Here is a 22,353-nt window from a genome sequence, read left to right as displayed (position 1 = left end):
AGGGAGAAGCACTGTCGACGTTTCGGGCCGAGACCCTTCATCAGGACTAACCGAAAGGAAAGATAGTAAGAGATTTGAAAGTAGTGGGAGGAGGGGGAAATGCGAAATGATAGGAGAAGACTGGAGGGGGTGGGATGAAGCTAAGAGCTGGAAAGGTGATTGGCAAAGGTGATACAGAGCTGGAGAAGGGAAAGGATCATGGGACGAGAGGGCTCAGGAGAAAGAAAGTGGGGGGGTGCTCCAGAGGGAGATGGAAAACAGGCAAACAACTAAATATGTCAGGGATGGGGTAAGAAGGGGAGGAGGGTCATTAACGGAAGTTAGAGAAATCAATGTTCATGCCATCAGGTTGGAGGCTACCCAGCCGGTATATAAGGTGTTGTTCCTCCAACCTGAGTTTGGATTCATTTTGACAGTAGAGGAGGCCATGCATAGACATATCAGAATGGGAATGGGATGTGGAATTAAAATGTGTGGCCACTGGGAGATCCTGCTTTTTCTGGCGGACCAAGCGTAGGTGTTCAGCGAAATGGTCTCCCAGTCTGCGTCGGGTCTCACCGATATATAAAAGGCCACACCGGGAGCACCGGACACAGTATACCACACCAGCCGACTCACATGTGAAGTGTCGCCTCACCTGCAAGGACTGTCTGGGGCCCTGAATGGTGGTGAGGGAGGATGTGTAAGGGAAGGTGTAGTACTTGTTCTGTTTACAAGGATAAGTGCCAGGAGGGAGATCGGTGGGAAGGGATGGGGGGGACGAGTGGACAAGGGAGTCATGTAGGGAGTGATCCCTGTGAGAAGCAGAAGGGGGGGGAGGGAAAAATGTGTTTGGTAGTGGGATCCCGTTGGAGGTGGCGGCACTTACGGAGAATTATACGTTGGACCTGGAGGCTGGTGGGGTGGTAGGTAAGAACAAGGGGAACCCTTTCCCGAGTGGGGTGGCGGGCGGATGGGGTGAAGGCAGATGTGCGGGAAATGGGAGAGTTGCGTTTGAGAGCAGAGTTGATGGTGGACGAAGGGAAGCCCCTTTGTTTAAAAAAGGAAGACATCTCCTTCATCCTAGAATGAAAAGCCTCATCCTGAGAGCAGATGCGGCGGAGACAGAGGAATTGTGAGAAGGGGATAGCATTTTTGCAAGAGACAAGGTGGGAAGAGGAATAGTCCAGGTAGCATTGAGGGTCTGTAGGCTTATAGTAGATATCAGTAGATAGGCCGTCTCCAGAGATGGAGACAGAAAGATCAAGAAAGGGGAGGGAAGTGTCGGAAATGGACCAGGTAAATTTGAGGGCAGGGTGAAAGTTGGAGGCAAAGTTAATGAAGTCGACAAGCTCAGCATGCGTACAAGAGGCAGCGCCAATGCAGTCGTTGATGTAGCGAAGGAAAAGAGGGGGATGGATACCGATATAGACTTGAAACATGGACTGTTCCACAAAGCCAATAAAAAGGCAGGCATAACTGGGACCCATATGGGTGCCCATGGCTACACCCTTGGTTTGGAGGAAGTGGGAGGAGGCAAAGGAGAAATTATTGAGAGTAAGAACTAATTTGGCTAGATGGAGGAGAGTGGTGGTAGAGGGGAATTGGTTAGGTCTGGAATGCAAAAAAAAGCGAAGAGCTTCGAAACTATCTTGGTGGGGGATGGAGGTATATAGGGACTGGACGTCCATGGTGAAAATAAGACGGTGGGGGCCAGGGAACTTAAAATCATTGAAAAAATTCAAAGCATGAGAAGTGTCACGAACATAGGTGGGAAGAGATTTAACAAGGGGGGATAAGACAGTGTCAAGGTATGCAGAAATGAGATGCTGCCTAGCCTGCTGTGTTCCACCAGCATTTTGTGTGTGTTGTTGTTTGAATTTCCAGCATCTGCAGACTTCCTCATGTTTCCTCCTGTGGTAACCATTTCAGCCCTGGGAAAAAAGCCTCTGACTGTCCACACAATCAATGCCTCTGATCATCTTATACACTTCTATCAGGTCACCTCTCATCCTCCGTCCCTCCAAGCAGAAAATGCCGAGTTCACTCAACATATTCTCATTAGGCATGCTCCCCAATACAGGCATCATCCTTGTAAATTTACTTCTGCTCCCTTTATATGGCTTCCACATTCTTCCTGTAGTGAGGCAAACAGGACTGAGTACAGTACTCCAAATGGGGTCTGACCAGGGTCCTATATAGCTGCACCATTACCTCTTGGCTCCTAAATTCAATTCCAAGATCGATGAAGGCCAATACCTTCATCTACACCTACACCTTCTTAACCACAGAGTCAACCTGCTCAGCTGCTTTGAGCGTGCTATGGACTGGGACCCCATAATCCCTCTGATCCTCCACACTGCCAAGATTCTTACCATTAATAGTATATGCTGCCATCATATTTGACCTACCACTTCACACTTATCTGGGTTGTACTCCATCTGCCACTTCTCAGCCCAGTTTTGCATCCTATCAATGCCCGCTGTAACCTCTGACAGCCCTCCACACTATTTACAACACCTCCAACCTTTGTGTCTAAAGCAAACTTACTAAACTATCCCTCCACTTCCTCATCCAGGTCAAAAATCATGATGAGTAAGGGTCCCAGAACAGATCACTGAGGCACCCCACTGGTAACTGCCCTCCATGCAGAATATGACCCGTCTACAACCACTCTTTGCCTTCTGTGGGCAAAACAGTTCTGGATCCACAAAGCAATGTCCCCTTGGATCCCATGCCTCTTTACTTTCTCAATAAACCTTGCATGGGGTACCTTATCAAATGCCTTGCTGAAATCTATATACACTACATCTACTACTCTTCTTTCATCAATGATTTTTGTCACGTTCTCAAAAAATTCAATCAGGCTTGTAAGGCACGACCTGCCCTTGACAAAGCCATGCTGACTACTAATCATATTATATCTCTCCAAATGTTCATAAATCCTGCCTCTCACAATCTTCTCCATCAACTTACCAACCACTGAGATAAGACTCACTGGTCTATAATTTCCTAGGCTATCTTTACTCCATTTCTTGAATAAAGGAACAATATTTGCAACCTTCCAATCCTCTGGAAACTCTCCCATCCACATTGATGATGCAAAGATCATCACCAGAGGCTGAGCAATCTCCTCCCTTGCTTCCCACAGTAGCCTGGGGTACATCTCATCCGGTCCCTGTGACTTATCCAACTTGTTGCTTTCCAAAAGCTCCAGCACATCCCCTTTCTTAATATTTTCATGCTCAAGCTTTTCAGTCTGCTGTAAGTCATCACTACAATCACTAAGATCCTTTTCCACAGTGAATACTGAAGTAAAGTGTTCATTAAGTACCTCTGCTGTTTTGTCCGGTTCCATACACACTTTCCCACTGTCACACTTGATAGGTCCTATCCTTTCAAGTCTTATCCTCTTGCTCTTTACATACTTGTAGAATGCCTTGGGGTTTTCCTTAATCCTGCCCACCAAGGCCTTCTCATGGCCCCTTCTGGCTTTCCTAATTTCCTCCTTAAGCTCCTTCCTATTAGCCTTATAATCTTCTAGACTTCTAACATTACCTAGCTCTCTGAACCTTTTGTTAGCTTTTCTTTTCTTTTTGACTAGATTTATTACAGCCTTTGTACACCAGAGTTCCTGTACCCTACCATAACTTCCCTGTCTCATTGGAATGTACCTACACAGATCTCCACACAAATATCCCCTGAATATTTGCCACATTTCTTCCGTACTTTTCCCTGAGAACATCTATTTCCAATTTAAGCCTCCAATTTCCTGCCTGATAGCCTCATAATTCCCTTTACTCCAATTAAACAATTTTCTAACTTGTCTGTTTCTACCTCTCTATATTGCTATTGTAAAGGAGACATAATTATGAATACTATCTCCAAAATGCTCTCCCACGGAGAGATCTGACACCTGACCAGGTTCATTTCACAATAACAAATTGAGTACAGTCTCTCCTCTTGTAGGCTTATCTACATATTGTGTCAAGAAACCTTCCTGAACACACCAAAAACTCCACGAACTTCACAACACTCCTTGCATGAAAATAGACACATCTCAAACCTTTGGCCTGAGCACATCCCTTCTCTATCACATGCCTATCCTCCCTCTCACACCATCTACAAGCTTTCTCTATCTGTGAATCAACCTCCTCTTCCCCAGTCTCTTCAGTTCAGTTCCCAGCCCCCAACAATTCTGGTTTAAACTCTCCCCAGTATCCTTAGCAAACCTTACCCCCAGGATATTGGTCCTCCTGAGATTCAAATGCAACCGGTCCCTTTTTGTACAGGTCACACCTGACCAAAAGAGGTTCCATGATCCAGAAATCTGAATCCCTGCCCCCTGCTCCAATTCCTCAGCCACACATTTATCCTGCACCTCATCCTGTTCCTATTCTCACTGTCGAGTGGGACAGGCAGTAATCCCAAGCTTACTACCTTTGTGGTCCTGCTTCTTAACTTCCTTCCTAACTGCTGTAGTCTTTTTTCAAGACCTCTTCCCTTTTCCTACCTATGTCATTGGTAGCAATATTTACCATGGCCTCTGGCTGTTTTCCGTTCCACCGCAGGATATCATGGACGCAATCTGAAACATCGCAGACCCTGGCACCTGGGAGGCAAGCTACCATCTGAGTTTCTTTCCTGCGACCACAGAATTGCCTGTCTGACCCCCTAACTATGGAACCCCCTATCACTACTGCCTTCCTCTTCCCTTCCCTACCCTTCACAGCCACAGGGCCAGACTCTGTGTCAGAGGCCTGGCCACTGCGGCTTCCCCCAGGTAGGCTGTCCCCACCAACAGTACTCAAACAGGAGTACTTATTGTCAAGGGGTACATCCACAAGAGTACTCTCTCATACCTGACTCTTCCCCTTCCTCCTCCTGACTGTGACCTACTTGTCCATCTCCCATGGCCCTGGTGTGACAACCTGCCTATAACTCCTTTCTATCACTTCATTGCTCTCCTGACTAGTTGAAGTTCATCGAGCTGCCTCTCCAGTTCCCTAACTCAGAGTTAGGGAAGTTGCAGCTTGACACACGGGGTGCAGATATGGCCGTCCGGGAGGTTAGGAGACTCCAGGATACCCCACATCTGACACCGAGCACAGAAAACTGGCCTCACACACGTACTACTTCCTTTCCGCAATTAACACAGTTAAACCTACCTCGCCTCGTCCCGTTACCGCCAAAGCCCTGTCACTCTGCTGCATCTTACTCCACTGCCCGCTGGATACGGCGGTCTTCTTTTTAAACCTTTCGCGCACTATTGGCTGATGTCATGTGCCTGCGCAGCCTCACCTCTCTTTTACCCCGAGTAGTAAAGAACTCCCTTCGCTCCGAATAATCAGCCATTCACTCACATCCCTGCTCCAAATCTTTTTCATCGCAACCATCCATGAAAAGAAAAATGCCCCAAAGACTGTTAAATGTTAGAACCCAAAGTCCCCCCAGCTCCCTGCCCTCCCATGCATAAACAGAGAAAGTCTTTTTGATATAAGGAACAGGAAAAGCCCTCTAGCCCATGATCAGAACACAAAAAGCCATTAAGCCCTTGATCCACGCTGACCATCGCACATTCACACTAATCCTGCACTAATTCCATTTTTAATTGCTCCCACATTCTCATCAAACTGCTCTAGACATACAGACCAGTGGCAATGCATGTCCAATGTCTAATTAGCTTCCCTACCCTAATGACTTTGACATGTGAAGGAAACCAAAGCTCCCGGGGGAAACCAAAGCCGTTCCACCGAGAACATACAAATTCCACACGGACACCAGCCAAGATCAGGATTGAACCTCGGTCTCCAGCTCTGCAAAGCTGCAGCTGTACTTGGAGTGCTGCCCTTGAGTGAAGGCTGAATTTGTCATCCCAAATTACTGCCCATCACTGCATCCTACTCCCCACTCTGCCTCGTTTCCCTTCTCAGAATGTGAGATGGGAAACAACATCCCCATGGCCCTGGTCTGTGAGCTGATGAATGGGGGAGGAGGTGTGTGACCCAGGATCTCCAGTGTCAGGTTCACTCTGGAACACTGCACACTGTTCCAGTCTAGCTCTGTGCCAGTCACAGTCCCATGGTTACTGCTCTTGGTCCAGATTCAGGACCACTCACAGGAGCAACAAAAGACATGGAACTGAGAGAATTCCCAGCATACAGAGCCATCAACAAGACATAGCTGAGTGCTTGTGGATGAGCCTGGGCAATTTTTGGGATGGAGGGCACAGCACATGTGGGAACTTCCTCTAGCAGCAACTGGCTGAATGGAAGATGAGTGAAGGGTTAAACGGGTGGGGGGATATGAACTGGGATCAGCTTTATGTTCACTTGGGACTGTTCAGCATGGGATGGGGAAGTTGGTGATTGAAGTGTCCACAAAGATTTCCTTTACTCATCTTGCATCTCTCTGTCCCAACCTCAGAGCTTGTGTCAGGAGCAAACATCATAGTTCAGACCACTGGGATCTGCAACCTCACCTTGACCTGCACCGTGACCTCAGGTGACCCCACCAGCTTCAAGTGGTGGTGGGAAGGAGAAACTTTGGTAAATGACAGCACGCGGCACATCTGGGTACTCGGAAATATGCTAGAGGTTCATCACACTGCAGAGGTCGAGGACGCTGTGTACAGGAACCCCATCAGTAATGGAAAGGCAGAGATCCAGCTGAAGGACATCTGCAAACTGGACACATCTGGTGAGTGTCAGAGTAAAGAACCCAGGTTATTCTGAGGGTGTTGTTTCCCTGCAGAGGGAGCTTCAGTCTGCATCTAGCCCGTATCTTGGAAGCATTAGGTGGGACAGTGTACAGAGAGCTTCACTTTGAATCTTGTGCTGAGAGTGTGTGGTGGGACAGCAAAGAAGAGCTTTACTCTAGATCTGACGTATCTTGGCAGTGTTTGACAGATCACTGGAGAGAGGGGTTTATTCTGTACCCAATATTTTCCCCACTTATTTTAGGCAAAGCTTGATTAAAGCATTTGTCCCATTCCTAGAATGGACCCAGCTTTGTGGAGCCCACTGCTCCTTGAAAGTCTCCAGCAGACAATGCTTACTTCTTCTAATTTAACGTCCATGAATGGATATATCCTCGGATGATGGGCAGGCTGTGGGTTCAGGTGGAGCTTTCGATGGGATATTGTCTGCACTAGGAATGGCCACCTTGCTCATGAACAGAATGATGAGGAGGTCTCCCTCCCTTCACATCTGGCCACACTTTGTTCAGGGATTAAGTCCAGGCAAACATCAAATACTGAATTGAGACACACCTTCTTGTACACGGAACATATATTCATCCAGGCTACAAAAAGACAGGAACCCATGAGTCCACAGGTGAATATAAAATTAAAATTCTACTGCACAGCACTGCTTCCACCAGCACACACCCCACCCCAGGTCCCATATAGCTATATCCAGGACACAGAACAATGGCCAGAGATGGGGGAGATGACGGTGAACAGTTAGGGTGTACAGGAAATGCCTGTGTGTGGATACAAGGCATTTGCAAGAAGCAGCGCATAATTGTATAAGACTGTCTCTGAGGACTCTCAGGCCAAGAAGCAATTCCTGGAAAATGGGAGTCTGTCCAGTTGGGAGCAGACAATGGTCATGAGACCCCTGATTGGAATCAGAATCAGGTTTAATATGACGGGCATATGTTGTTTTGTGGTCACAGTGCAGTCAAGTACCAAGTCACAGTAAGACACTTGTGTATTATTTATATATAGAATATAAAATACAGTAAGAAAATTAAACAAGTAGTGCAAAAAGCGAGCAAAACAAATAGTGTGGCAGTGTTCATGAGTTGGTTCACCGTCCATTCAGAAAGCTGATGGAGGAAGGTGTTCCTAAAATGTCTTCATTGATGGCAGCGATGAGATTAGAGCCAGTCCTGGGTAATGAGGATCCTTAATGACGGATATCTCCTTTGTTTAACTGTCACCTTTTGAAGGTGTCCCCAGTACTCAGGAGTCTGGTGCCCATGACTGAGCTGGCTGAGATTGCAACCATCTGCAGCTTTTCCCAATCCTTTGCAATGGTCCTTCATACCAGATGGTGATGCAACCTGTTAGAATGTCTCCACAGTATATCTGTAAAAATATGTAGAAATCTCTTATCACAAGGTGACATGGAAACCAAAATCATCCACTAGAAGACTTGGTGCTGTGCAGCTTCGCTCTTCAAGCATTTCACTCCTTCCCTGTCAAGTCGCAGTACCTGGAGGTAGGGATTCCCCGATTCCAGTGAATGGCAGGCAGATTTAACAGGGAAACAGGTGCTCGCCACTGGGAGCCGTTTGTTGTCCTGAGGGCCTGGCGTCATAATGTAACACAGAGCTGAGAAAAGAGCCCTTCAGCCCTATTCCTGGGGGAAGAAATGCATCAGGAGTGACTACACTCTGGGAAGATGCTCAACATACAGGGATCTGCAGGGTCCAGATTCAGACAGCTGCCACCTGGTTTTAGAAGCACACCCGTGACTGACCACTCTCCTCAATCAGGAGTCTCAGAACTATATCAGAAATCCTTGCCACACAGAAAATCCACCATCTGCTTCTGGATCTTGGCGGGAGAGACGTGGGGTGGGAGCAAGGTGACCATGGCATGGAAATCACCAGTTGATTTACAACCAGTGCTCGGCCCTTATTGGAAAATACTTGGAACAGTCATGACTAAAACCCTTGTGGCTGGTGACTTTCAAAAGCTACCTCCTATCAATTTGTCAGTGTGGGACCCAGATAAGTTCTCAGTTAGATGAGATGATTGAAAATCAGCTGTCCTCCACCAGTTACATGTCAAAGAGACAGTGAGCTGCACCCTACCCACATGCATAGTGGGGTGAGCTTGACCCACACCACATGATCATCCAAGCATGGCGTCACTATGATGCAGAACACATACACATGCACAGCTACAGAGAACCTACTCTTCCAGGAATCCTGACTCTTCCCCTTTCTCAGTTCCTCCATCTCTGCCACATCTGTTCCTATGATGAGGCTTTCCGTTCCGGACCATCTGAAGAGTCCTCTTTCTTCAAAGAACAGTGTTCTCCTTCCTCCACCATCACTGTTGCCCTCACTCACATCTTCTTCATTTCCCGGTATCCACCTCAGTCTATCTTCCTGCCACCGTATCAGGGATAGAGCTCCCCTTATCACTCCATGGGCCGCCATGTACAGCAGATCATTCTCCATAACTTCCACAATGCTCAACAGGATCCTACCACAAGGCACATCCTCCCTCCCTTCACTCTCTGTTTTCCACAGGGACGGATCTCTCTGAGGGTACCTGGTCCACTTGCCCTTCCCCAATGATCAGCTTCATGGCACTTATCCCTGCAAGCAGAACAAGGGCATCACCCTTCAGGGCCCCAAACATTCCTTTCAGGTGAGGTGACACCTCACCTGTGAGTCTGATGGGCTCATCTGCTCTATCCAGTGCTCCTCGTGCGGCCTCCTCTACATCAGTGAGACCCTATGTAGACTGGGGGCTGCTTTGTGTCGCAGCTTTGCTCTATCTGCCACAAAAGGCAAGATTCCCTGGAGGCCACCCTTTCAAACCCACATTCCACTCCCATTCTGACAGTTTGACCATTGGCTTCCTCGACTGTCACAGTGCGAGCTCTCTCAGGTTGGAGAGCAACTCCTGATATTCTGTCAGAGAATCGCACAAACATTGATTTCTCTAACTTCCAGTAATTGGGGGTAACACAAGGGGTAACTTCTTTACTCAGAGAGTGGTGGCTGTGTGGAATGAGTTTCCAGTCGAAGTTGTAGAGGCAGTTCGATATTGTCAGTTAAAGTAAAATTGGATAGGTATATGGACAGGAAAGGAATGGAGGGTTATGGGCTGAGTGCAGGTCAGTGGGATTAAGTGAGAGTAAGCGTTCGGCATGGACTAGAAGGGCCGAGATGACCTGTTTCCGTGCTGTAATTGTTATATGTTTATATCTGTAGTTGGGAAAATGCTTGAAGCTATCATTAAATAAGAAATAGCAAAAGCAGGTCCTGTTTGACAAACTTACTGGAGTTCTTTGAGGATATAATGAGTGCAGTGGATAGAAGCGAATAGATGGATGTTATTTAATTGGATTTCCAGAAGACGTTCAATAAGGTGGCACATAAGAGACTTATCCATAAGATAAGGAAGCATAGGGTTGGGTTGGTGTATTAGCATGGATAGAGGAGAAAGCAGAGAGTTGAGATACATGGGTGTTACTCTGGTTGGCAATCAGTGGTGAACAGTGTGCCGCAGGGGTCGGTGCTGGGCCCGCAACTGTTCACGATATACATTAATGATCTGAAAGAGGGGACCAGGTGTAGTGTATCTAAGTTTGCTGATGATACTAAATTCAGTGGAAAAGCAAATTGTGCAGAAGATACGGAGAATCTGCAGCGAGATATAGATAGGTGAGTGGGCAAGTGTCTGGCAGACTGAGTCATCCACTTTAGAAGGAAAAATGGAAGATCAGATTATTATTTAAATGGTAAAAATTGCAGCATGCTGCTGTGCAGAGGAACTTGGGAGTGCTTGTGTATGAACTACAAAAGGTTGGTTTGCAGGTACAGCAGGCTGTCAAGAGGGCAAATGGAATGTTGCCCTCCATTGCTAGAGGGATTGAATTTAAGACCAGGGAGGCTGCGCTGCAACTGTACAGGGTGCTGGTGAGGCCGCACCTGGAGTACTGAGTGCAATTCTGGTCTCCTTACTTGAGGAAGGATATACTGGCTTTGGAATTGGTGCAGAGGAAGTTCACCTGGTTGATTCCAGAGACAAAGATGTTAGAATATTAGGAAAGATTGAGTCTCCTGGGACTGTACTCACCGGAATTCAAAGGATGAGAGGAGATCTTATAGTAACAGATAAAATAGGAAAGTTGTTTCCACTGGTAGATGACACTAGAACTCGGGGGCATAGCCACAAGATTCGGAGGAGTAAATTTAGGACGGAGATGAGGAGGAACTACTTTTCACAGAGACTGGTGAGACTGTGGAATTCTCTGCCCAATGAAAGAGTGGAGGTTACCTGAGTAAATATATTTAAGACAAGTTTGGATAGATTTTTGCATCGTAGAGGAATTAAGGGTTAAAAGGAAAAGGCAGGTAGGTGGAGCTGAGTCCATGGCCAGATCAGCCATTATCTTATTGAATGGCGGAGCAGGCTTAACAGGCCAGATGGCCGACTCCTGCTCTTATTTCTTATGATCTTATGTTTATGCTGTTGGGTTTGACTTTGTAGGAAATAATATCCTGCAAATCCTGCCAGAGTTGACATGCATCTGATCTCACCCCCAACCTCACACAAAATCATCTCTTTGCTCTTGAAATAGCCCCCTGCATCATACATCTTTCTTGTACAGATCTGGGTCCCCAGACTTAAATGTCCTCAGCAGACAGCGAATCTCCTGATTCACCCATGGCTTTTGGTTTGGGATTATACAGTATGTTCTCATAGGCAAACAGTCATCCACACAGGCTTTAATGAAGTCGGTAACAACTGCAGTATACACATCCAGGGTTGAAGATGAATCCCTGAATACAGTCCAGTCCACCAATTCAAAGCAGTTCTGTAGGCACTCCTGTGCTTCCCTGGTCCAAACCTTCTTGGTCCTCACGACTGGAGCTGCAGTCTTCAATCTCTGTCTATACTCAGGGAGTAGAAGTACAGCCAGGTGATCAGACTTCCCGAAGTGAGGGCGTGGAATAGCACGGTAGGTATTCTTAATGGTGGTGTAACAGTGGTCCAGTGTGTTTATGATTTGTTGAAGATAATTATTTAGTGACTTTTTCAAGCTGGCCTGGTTAAAACCCCCAAAATGATTCCATTTCCCATTTGGCTTTCCTCTTACCCCTTCTCCTCACTTCCCTTCAGTTCCCTCCTCCTTCCCTTCTCCCATAGTCTACTCTGCTCTCCTATCAGATTCCTCCTCTTTCTGCTATCTACTTTTTCCATTTATCACCTGAACAGCGCATGGCAAGTTGCTCGATGTGCTGATCTATCTGAGGCCACCAGACAAAGCTTCAAGTCAAAGCTTTCACTTTGACCACATTTAGATGACCAGCATGTAGGTCCTCCGACACTCCAGCTGTCAGCTTGGATGGTACAACCCAAACAAGGAAAACTCAAACAAGGAAAACTCCACCAAGGACAAGTTCATCCCAGCGCTGGTAAAAATGGGGGGACTGGGATTTCTGCAGCACACTCCAGCCATTTTGGGTGGCCATGTAGATCAGAGATCTTTCCTGGTTTCCCTTTGGATCAGCTCTGCTGTAACGTTCGATTTGCGTGAGGGTGAATGCATCAAAGGATGTGTCCTCTTTTGTAAATTTTGCAGGTAGTTCCTTTTCTAAGGGTAAACAGGACAATCCATCAGCACTTCCATGATTAATCATCTTGTAGTCAATGTTTTATTTGTGTCTTACAAGAATCAGAGCCCATCTCAGCATTTCTGCTGCTGCTGTTATTGGAACACCCGTCTGTGGATTGAAAATGGACACCAGTGGATGATGATCAGTAATGAGGGTGAACTCTCACCATACAAGTACTGGTTGAAATGTTTTATACCCCAAACCGGATTCAACGCCTCTGTCAATCTGCGCATGATTTTTATCTGCAGCAGTTAGGGAGCGTGATGCAAAGCCTTCATCACTCAGAACATGTGACATGATTACACCTATTCTGTAAGGTGAGGCATCATGGGTAGGCTTCACTGGATGATGTGGATAACCCTGTCACTGAGGCTTCTAACCAACTCAGTTCATAGGCTAACTCTGGCCAACAGCCACGTGACTCAGTATTGCATGGGTAATGGTGAGAAGGCATTACTTCAATAAGCAATACATACCTAGGGCTGGTATGATTCAGGTTTAACCAAATAGGAAAGTTGAATGTTCCCCTGAGGGAATGCAGATTTGAGGCGAATGCTTTCCCGTGCCAAGGTGTCGTTTGCCAGGAAATAACAGACCTTACAAAGAACAAAGAACATTACAGCACAGTATAGACTATTCTGCCCACAATGTTGTGCCGACCCTTAAACCTTGCCCCCCCCCCCCCCATATAACCCTCCATTTTAAATTCCTCCATATTACCTGTCCAATAGTCTCTTCAACTTCACTAGTGTATCTACCTCCACCACTGACTCAGGCAGTGCATTCCACGCACCAACCACTCTCTGAGTAAAAAACCTTTCTCTAATATCCCCCTTGAACTTCCCACCCCTTACCTTAAAGCCACGTCCTCTTGTGGTGCCCTGGGGAAGAGGCACTTGTTGTCCTCTCTATCTATTCCTCTTAATACCACCACCAGTATTGGGTTGATGGTGACCTTTAAATCAGCACAGATCCTGATAGACCTATTCTTGGCTGCTGGACCGCTGGCGTTACCCATGGACTCCAGGCAACCTTCGAAAGAACTCCTACTGCCTCTATGCGATTTATATCTTACACCAGCATAAACTTACAGTGCAAATATATTTACAGATATTTCAACTTTCACAAACATTTCATAGTAAAAGTTAAGAAAAAAGGGACCATCACAGTTAAACCAGACTAAATGTGCACATAAATATCAGAACTCGTTTCTAAAATAGTTGGGTGTATCACTTTACTCACGGTGCTGAACCCACGTCACCAGCCACTGGTCGAACTTCCCTCAAAAAATGTTACAAACAAACTGGCTAACTCCTCCTCTGTGCTAGTCATCTACACATTCTTGCAACAGGGTCTCCCCTTCAGGCGGGATTCTGCCAGTGTCTTCCCCTGGGTTCTTCTCCACACTTTTTTCTTCCAACATCAGCCAATCAAAGCCAGCCCACTGTTCCTCAGAAGTCTGGTCCCACCCAGCTCTCTCAAATGTTTCATGGCATCCCACTGAACAGACTTACAACCTGTTACAAGGCCAACTCGACTGGCTGACGTAACATTCCTAAGTTGAACAAATGGCTCCTTATCTCAACTGAAGCCAAAAACACTTACGTAAGAAGCTTAACTAACTGAGTACACGGTGTTTGCAGAAAAACTGCTAAAATAAAATACCTCACAGCATAAGTGAAGAAATACAATAAAACATGTTCTTAACCAGGGCATTAAATGTGAGTACAGTGTCCAATGTCACCAGTTCCTTTGCCTTTTTGAAATCCACCACACATTGCTTTCTCCATTGCCATTTCTTCATAATCTGTAGTAATTAGTCCAAGGGGTGCATGAATTTTCCCAGCACACTTGTGTAAGTATTGTGTGTCAATGGTGTGACCAGAGTAACTGATGCTCGGTTTAAAGAATTCACACTTCTTGTGTCATGCTCTGAACCCATAATCTTCTAATCTTTTTAACACTGTCTTGAGATTTTGGAGATAGATGCTCCTTCTTATCCTGATTGGTAACAATTAAGCCATTCTGGTAACACTGAATGCCTGGGCAGCCTTGCAGCTCCTGGTCCAGAGCTTTCTGCCAGTGTACAGCTGCAGATGCTACTCCAAAAATACCCCTATTATAGTGATAAAGCCCTTTGTGAGTGTTCATGGTGAGAAACACTTTGGACTCTTCTTCCATCTCCTTCTGTACGTAGGCCTCAGCTGTCCACTTTGCTGAAATGTTTCCCTCCAGGTGGGTTTGCAAAGATATCCTCTATCCTGGGCAGAGGGTATCGATCTACTTTCAGTATTGGGTTGATGGTGACCTTTAAATCATCATAGATCCTGATAGACCTATTCTTGGCTGCTGGATCACTGGCGTTACCCATGGACTCCAGGCAACCTTGGAAAGAATTCCTTCTGTCTCTATGCGATCCAGCTCACTGGCTACTTTGTTACAGATGGTATAAGAAACTGGACAGACTTTGTAAAACTTCATTTAACACTGTTTTACCCCATGTTATGTTCATTCAGGTGTGTGTAGGTATTCTTTCTGGTTCAAGAGTACCCCCCCCCACCCCCACTCCTGGTTCAAGACTGGAGGGAATAACTGGTGGTTGAGGGGCAGTAAATTCCTGAACCTGGTGGGATATGTCCTGAGGCCCCTGTACCTGTAAACTAACGCCATCTGCTTACACAATGTCCATATCCTTCTGTTTTCCTCATATTCTCGTGCCCATCTAAACATATAGTCCCTGATGTATCTGCTCTACCTCCACTCAGCTCAGTTTATTTTAGGCATTCAGTACTTTCAGTGGTATATTATTAAAAGAGAGAGAGAAAAAACTTTCCTCTCACATCTAATTTAAAATTCACCTCTCTCACTTTAAATTATCTCCTCTAGTGCAACCCCCGGTAAAGATTTTGCTGCTGAAGTTGTAGGGTATTTCATTGAATGGTTTTCTGTGGAAGCAATGTGTGCTGCTGGAGGTGTTTGGGTTAGGATGCTTAGGAATCTTGTGTCATCCAATCAGGAGGGTGAAACTGGGAGAAGGTTCTAGAGAATGCTGGGGGAAAGGTTTTGTGAGCGACACTGAGGTGGGTCAAGGTCTTTTTTCGGTAGAAGATGGAGAGAGAAGCTCAAGAGAACTGGCCATAGGATTTGGTCCGATGGGATTGCGCAGTCTGATAGAGCCCAAGAGGGAATTCTAGTGGTGATCGGTGAAAATGGGTCAGGACTCTCAGTACATTGGAAGGTTTGAGCTCCACCCTGTGCACATTAGACAGTCTAATAATGATGGGTCCTTTTGCTTTCTTTCTTTTCTTTACTAACTGGTTAAGCTAACATTCATAAATATACTTTCTTTATAATTTTGTGCAGTGTGCATTCTGTTATTTCTTGCCACTGGGTGATTGCATGGGAGCAGTAATTACACAGTATTCACAGAAATTGGGGTTCGTGTGGGCGAGACATGCCAACTTCCCGGGTCTGATGGGACTAAAGTTATATCGACCCTGGACATGCAGATTCTGGAAAGGTGGTTTCCTCACCGCTGAGTCCGCCGGCTGTTAGCGAGGGGTTAACGAGCCGCGTCTCTAGAAACACCCAGTGAAAAGGGATTTCATTGTGGGGGCTATCGTCCCAGATTGAATTTGTTGAAGTGATTAACACATAAAAAATGCTGAGTTCCTCCAGCACATGCAGATTTTCTCTTGTTTGTGTTGAGAATTGATTAAGTGGGTTTGTGTTTCAGCCTGTGTTAAACTATTATCTAGGAAAGTGATTAAGATATGAGGCAGGCATTAAGCATTGGTGCAATTCAAAGTGATCACACATAACTAAGGCTTGTGTTCCGAGCGGCATCGATATCCGAAGCCCAGATGAATTGTTGATTAGGGTTTTTCAGTGCCGTCAAAGTATCAGGGAAAGCTATGATCACTGTCAAAGTATTAGGGAAAGGTACGATCACTGTTAAAGTATTAGTGAAAGCAGTTTGACTAGAAGACAGGCACAGATGTCGTTTTAGTTCAGACTAGCAATGGCATGACTGAAATGGGTTGGCCCGGTACTATTGGGGTCCAGGGAGAGTCAGGGCCATGGACCATCCATACTTTCAGTGAGGAGGGGATGTAGGTGAAGGTGCTGAATTGGAAGCTGAAGGCAAATACTTTAAAGACAAGTTGTTCTCATTGCTGCCGAGTGAGGGGATGAGTGGTCTGATGTGGAAGGTCTATTGAGACATCCAGCGAGGGGTGAGCATTCTAAGTTGGTAGCGGCAATTACGTCCCTGGTGGATACATAGCAATGTGCACCAACAGAGAGTCAAAGTTATCGTAGGCTGAGACTGTTCTCGGACTGAAGCCCACCCCGATGGGGAGATGGAATTTGAGATTTGGGCAGAGCAGACATCTCAGCTGCTGGATGAGTGGCAGTGTCAGATAATGTGAAAAGATAGTTCCGGCTGCTGAGGTGAGACATCGTCAAATGTCCTTTGCTACTTCTATGGGCTCCATGCATGCACTAGAAAGTGTTTTTCACATGATGGGAAGGCCAATGCAGCTTATGTCGGTTGGGGTTTAAGAGCATGTTCCAGGAGAAAGGGGAAAAGCTTCCTGCCTACATTTTTCTGCTCGAGAGAGAGCTGAGCTGCTTGTGGCGTAAAGGAGCCATTGAACTAGCTGAGGTGAATCGATTAGGGGTGGACCAAGTGGTGAAGGGCGCACAGTCTCAGGACATGATTGCTTTTAGCCTTGTAAGATGAGCCCCCTCCCCACACTCGTTTACTGAGCTCTGGAGGACTGCTATTGAATGTGGTTCTTTCAAAAGGGGAGTGACTGGTATTGTCTGCTACAACTGTGTTGAGGAGGGACACTTCCGGCGGAAGTTGGGAAACTTCAGAGAGAGGGAACAGCCTGGTGTCTCAGGGGAACTGATGCACCATCAATAACTCACTCTGAGACGTAAGGCGAGATATCGGCTTTTATTGACTGGAAGAAGGAACAAACAGTGAGTGACCACCATACTACATCCTGGAGACTGAGAGGCCGGGCTCAGGCCTTGATCGCCTTTATACAGGGGTCTGTGGGAGGAGCCACAGGAGCAGTCAGCAGGGGGCATGTCTACACAGGTATATGTAGTTCACCACAGGAACACATTCCAAACAGTGTATCAAGGAACACCCAAAAGCAAAAAATCCCTATTTCTGAAGTCTTAGTGGGTCAAGCTCCAGTGTATCACTATGGATTGAGGGTATTTATGCTAGACCCATATTTGACACTGGGTCTCAGGTTACTCTGTTGTACTGTTCACTTTACAACTGGTATTTGACGAGTTTACCAGTGACACCACTCAGTGCACTAGAGATCTGAGGTCTTAGAATGAATGACTACCCATATGATGGTTACTTGTCATTGAAGCTGGAGTTTTCGGAAAAAGATGTGGGAGTAGCTGAGATCCTTGACACGTTAATGTTGGTTTATCTGGACCTGGTCCAGAAGGACGAAGCTTCAATTCTTTTTGGGAATAAATACTCCTATTGTGGCAAGGAGAGAATTAGAGAGAGCTTTCTGAAACCTTGCCCATTCACCCCGTGTTCAGAGCTGTTTTTGAGAAAGTGCAAGCCCGGATAATGAGCACAAACGAGGAACTGTGTGGTACATCCAGTCCAAACCCATCGTGTTACGGCCTCATGGGGGTCAGGGAGTTTCACTTGCATGCAAGATGTAAGTGCCTGCGTACATACTGTTGATAACAGTGCACATGATTGACACAGGAGCTGATTAAACACATTAATGGAGGGTGAGCAAAGAGATGGTATACTGATATATGGAGAGGTAGAATCCAGCGGAGTGTGGGGAGAGAGGGCAGTGATGTGAGGAGTGATAAGTGGTAATAGAGGAGAGAGGTGTAATTTGAGGAGTGATGAGAGGTAATGGAGGGGTGGGGAATGGAGTGTGGAGTGATGATGGGTAAGGTTGACTGGAAAGGGACACTTGCAGGAAAGACAGCAGATCAACAATGGCCTGAGTTTCTGCAAAAAATGAGGGACGTGCAAGACAGACGTATTCCAAATAAGAAGAAACTTTTGAATGGAAGAAGACACTACCGTGGCTGACAAGTGAAGTCAGAGTCAAAGTAAAAAGAAAAGAGAGGGCATACAAGGAAGCCAAAGCTAGTGGGAAGATAAAGGATTGGGAAGATTTTAAAAACTTGCAGAAGGAAACTAAGAAGGTCATTAGGAAGGAAAGGATGAATTATGAAAGGCAGCTGGTGACTAACATCAAAGAAGAAACTAAAAGCTTTTTAAAGTATATAAAGGGTAATAGAGGGTTGAGGGTAGATATAGGACCAGTACAGAATGACGGTGGAGATTTTGTAATGAGAGACGCAGAGATGGCAGAGGAACTGAATGCGTATTTTGCATCAATCTTCACAATGGAAGACGTGTTCAGTATACTGGACATTCAAGAGTGTCAGGAAAGTGAAGTTTGTACAGTGAAAATGACAGCTGTGAATGTGCTCAGAAAGCTTAATGGTCCGAGGGTGGATAAATCTCCTGGACCTGATGAAATGCACCCTTGGGTTCTGATGGAAGTAGCTGGAGAGATTGCAGAGGCAGAGTTTTGGTCATTGTACCGGATGACTGGAAAATTGCAAATGTTACTCTGCTATTTAAGAAGGATGGGAAGCAGCAGAAAGGAAATTATAGACTTGCTAGCCTGACATCAGTGGTTGGGAAGTTGTTGTAATCGATTGTTAGGGATGAGATTCAGGAGAACATGGAGGCACATGACAAGATAGGCCAAAGACGGATGGTTTCCTGAAAGATGGTTGTCTGATTAACCTACTGCAATTTTTTCAGGAAATTACAAGCAGGATAGATGAAGGAGATGCAGTATATGTGGTGTACTTGGATTTTCAGAAGGCCTTTGACAAAGTGCCGCACATGAGGCTGCTTAGCAAGATAAGAGCCCATGGAATTACAGGGAAGTTACTAGCATGGGTGGAGCATTGGCTGATTGGCAGAAAACAGAGTGTGGGAATAAAGGGATCCTATTCTGTCTGGCTGCCGGTTACCAGTGGAGTTCCACAGGGGTCGGTTTTGGGACCACTGCTTTTTACGATATATGGCAATGATTTGGACTGTGGGATTTGTGACTAAATTTGGCGATGATATAAACATAGGTAAAGGAGCAGGTACTGTTAAGGAAACAGAGAGCCTGCAGAGAGACTTAGATAGTTTAGGGGAATGGGCAAAGAAGTGGCAAATGAAATACAATGTTGGAAAGTGTACGGTCATGAACTTTGGTAGAAAAATTAAACAGGCAGACTATTATTTAGATGGGCAGAGAATTCAAAATGCAGAGATGCAAAGGGACTTGGGAGATCTTGTGCAGGATACCCTAAAGGTTAACCTCCAGGTTGAGTCAGTAGTGAAGAAGGTGAATGCAATGTTGGCATTCATTTATAGAGGTAAAGAATACAAGAGCAGGGATGTGATGTTGAGCCTCTATAAGGCACTCGTGAGACCACACTTGGAGTATCATGTGCAGTTTTGTGCTCTTTAGTTTAGAAAGGATATACTGACATTGGAGAAGGTTCAGAGAAGATTCACGAGAATGATTCCAGGAATTAAAGGGTTACCATATGAGGAAGTCTGGCAGCTCTTGGGCTGTATTCCCTGGAGTTCAGGGGAATGAGGAGAATAGGAACATACCAAATGTTAAAAGGCCTGAACTGATTAGATATGGCAAAGTTATTTCCCAAGGTAGGGGAGTCTAGTACAAGAGGGCATGACTTCAGGATTGAAGGACGTCCATTTAGAATAGAGATGAGGAAAAGTAACATCAGTCAAATGGTGGGAAATGTGTGGAATTTGTTGCCATGAGCAGCTGTGGAGGCCAAATCATTGGGTGCATTTAAGGCAGAGATAGATAGGTTCTTGATTAGCCAGGGCCTCAAAGGATATAGGGAGAAGGCAGGGGAGTGGGGATGACTTGGAGAATTGGATCAGCCCATTAGTGAATGGTGGAGCAGACTTGATGGGCTGAAGGCCTACTTCTGCTAATATATCTTATGGTCTTATAAGATAATGGAGGGAAGTGATGTGAGGACTGATGAGGGGAAATGGTGAGGATGGGAGGGATGTGAGCAGTGATGAGGGGTAATGAAAGGATGGAGTGATGAGGGGTAATGGATGAGACGGGAGTGATGTGTATGGTGATAAGGGGAATGGTGGGGAGGGGAGTGAAGTGAGGAGGTAATAGAGGGAATGGGATAGATGAGAGTTAATGGAGAGCGGAGAGCTGGGGGTAGGAGGGGGATTAATGGGGTATTGGAGGGGACGGGAGTGATGAGAGGTAATGGAATGGATGGGAGTCATTGAGGGCAATGGAGAGGAGGGGAGTGATAAGGGGTAAAGGAGGGTCTGGGAGATATGAGAGTTAATGGAGGAGAAAGGAGTGATGATGGGTAATGCAGGAGAGAGGATTGATGAGAGGTAATGCAGGGGAGGGGAGTGATGAGGGGTAATGAATGGGATGGGAGTGATGATGTGTAATGTTGGGGATGGGAGATCTGAGAGTTAATGGAGAAGAGGATAGTGATGAGGGGTAATGGAGGGGATGGGAATTATGAGAGTTAATTGGTGAAGGGAGTGATGAGGGGAATGGAGTATAAGGGAGTGATGAGGGCTAATGGAGGGGAGTGTAGTGATGAGGGGTAATGGAGTGGATGGGAGATATGAGAGTCAATAGAGAAGATGGGAGTGAGGAGGGGTAATGGTGGAGAGGGTAGTGATAGGAGGTAATGGAGGGGAGGGGATTGATGAGGGATAATGGCGAAAGGAGTGATGAGTGATAATGGAGGGGATTTGAGTGATGAGGGGTAATCAAGCAGAGGTTAGTGATGAGAGTTAATGGAGGAGAGGGGAGTGCTGAGGGGTACTGGAGGGGATGGGAGGTATGAGAGTGAAGGAGATGGGGTGATGAGGGGTAATGGAGTGGACTTGGAAATATGAGAATTAATGGAGGATAGGATAGTGATGAGGGGTAATGCAGTGGAGGGGAGTGATGAGGGGTAATGGAGGGGATGAGAGATAGTTAATGGAGAAGACGGGAGTGAGGGGTAATGGTGGGGAGGGTAGTGATAAGGGGTAATGGAGGGGACAGGAGTGATGAGGGGTAATGCAGAAGGGTATGATGAGGTGTAATGGAGGGGAGAATAGTGATGAGGGGTAATGGAAGGGAGAGCAGTGAAGAGTGGTAATGGGGGAGTTGGGAGTAATGAGGGATAATGGAGGTGATTTGAGTGATGGGGGTAATGGAGAGGAGGGGGTGATGAGGGGTAATGGATGGGAGTGGATTGATGAGTGGTAATGGGGTGGATGGGAGTGATTGAATGTAATGGAGGGGAGGGTTGCGAGAAGTGATGGAGCAGTGGTCGAGCTGGGAGATATGAGGGTTAATGGAGGGGAGGGGAGTGTTGAGGGTAATGGAAGGGAGGGTAGTGATAAGGGGTAATGTAGGGGAGGGAACTGATGAGGGTTAATGCAGGAGAAGGTAGTGATGACTAGTAATGGAGTGGAGGATAGTGATGATGGTAATGTAGGTGATGGGAGTGATGAGGGATTAATGGAGTGGACGGTAGTAATGGGGTAAAGGAGGGCAAGGGAATGATGGGGTAATGGAGGGGAGGATAGTGATGAAGGGTAACGTAGGGGAGTAGAGATATGACATTTAATGGAGGAGAGGGGAGAGATGGGGTAATGGAGGGGAGTGGATTGATGAGGGGTAATGGAGAAACAGTGATGAGGGGTAATGGAGGAGAAAGGAGTGATATGGGATAATAGAGGATTTTAGAGATGAGGTGTTATGGAGGGGATGGGTGTGATGAGGGGTAATGAAGGGAACAGGAGTAATGAGGGGTAATGGAAGGGAAGGCAGTGATGAGGGGAAATGGATGGGAGGGATGAGATGTAAATGAGGGGATGGGACTGATGAGGGGTAATGGAGGGGAGGGGTA

General features: G+C 46.3%; 1 protein-coding gene across 1 annotated transcript in view; it reads left to right on the top strand.

The window, feature by feature from the left end:
- LOC132395788 (SLAM family member 5-like) overlaps window positions 1-22,353 on the top strand; it is a 63,887-nt gene that overhangs the window by 24,406 nt on the left and 17,128 nt on the right. The window contains exon 4 of the mRNA XM_059972827.1: window positions 6,406-6,678. Coding sequence (XP_059828810.1) covers window positions 6,406-6,678 — 273 coding nt within the window. The remainder of the gene's footprint in view (window positions 1-6,405; window positions 6,679-22,353) is intronic.

The sequence above is a fragment of the Hypanus sabinus genome, chromosome 6 (genome assembly GCF_030144855.1).
Source record: "Hypanus sabinus isolate sHypSab1 chromosome 6, sHypSab1.hap1, whole genome shotgun sequence".
Classification (NCBI taxonomy): Eukaryota; Metazoa; Chordata; class Chondrichthyes; order Myliobatiformes; family Dasyatidae; genus Hypanus; species Hypanus sabinus.
Note: the sequence above shows the minus strand (reverse complement) of the source record. Positions and strands in the feature narration are given on the sequence as shown.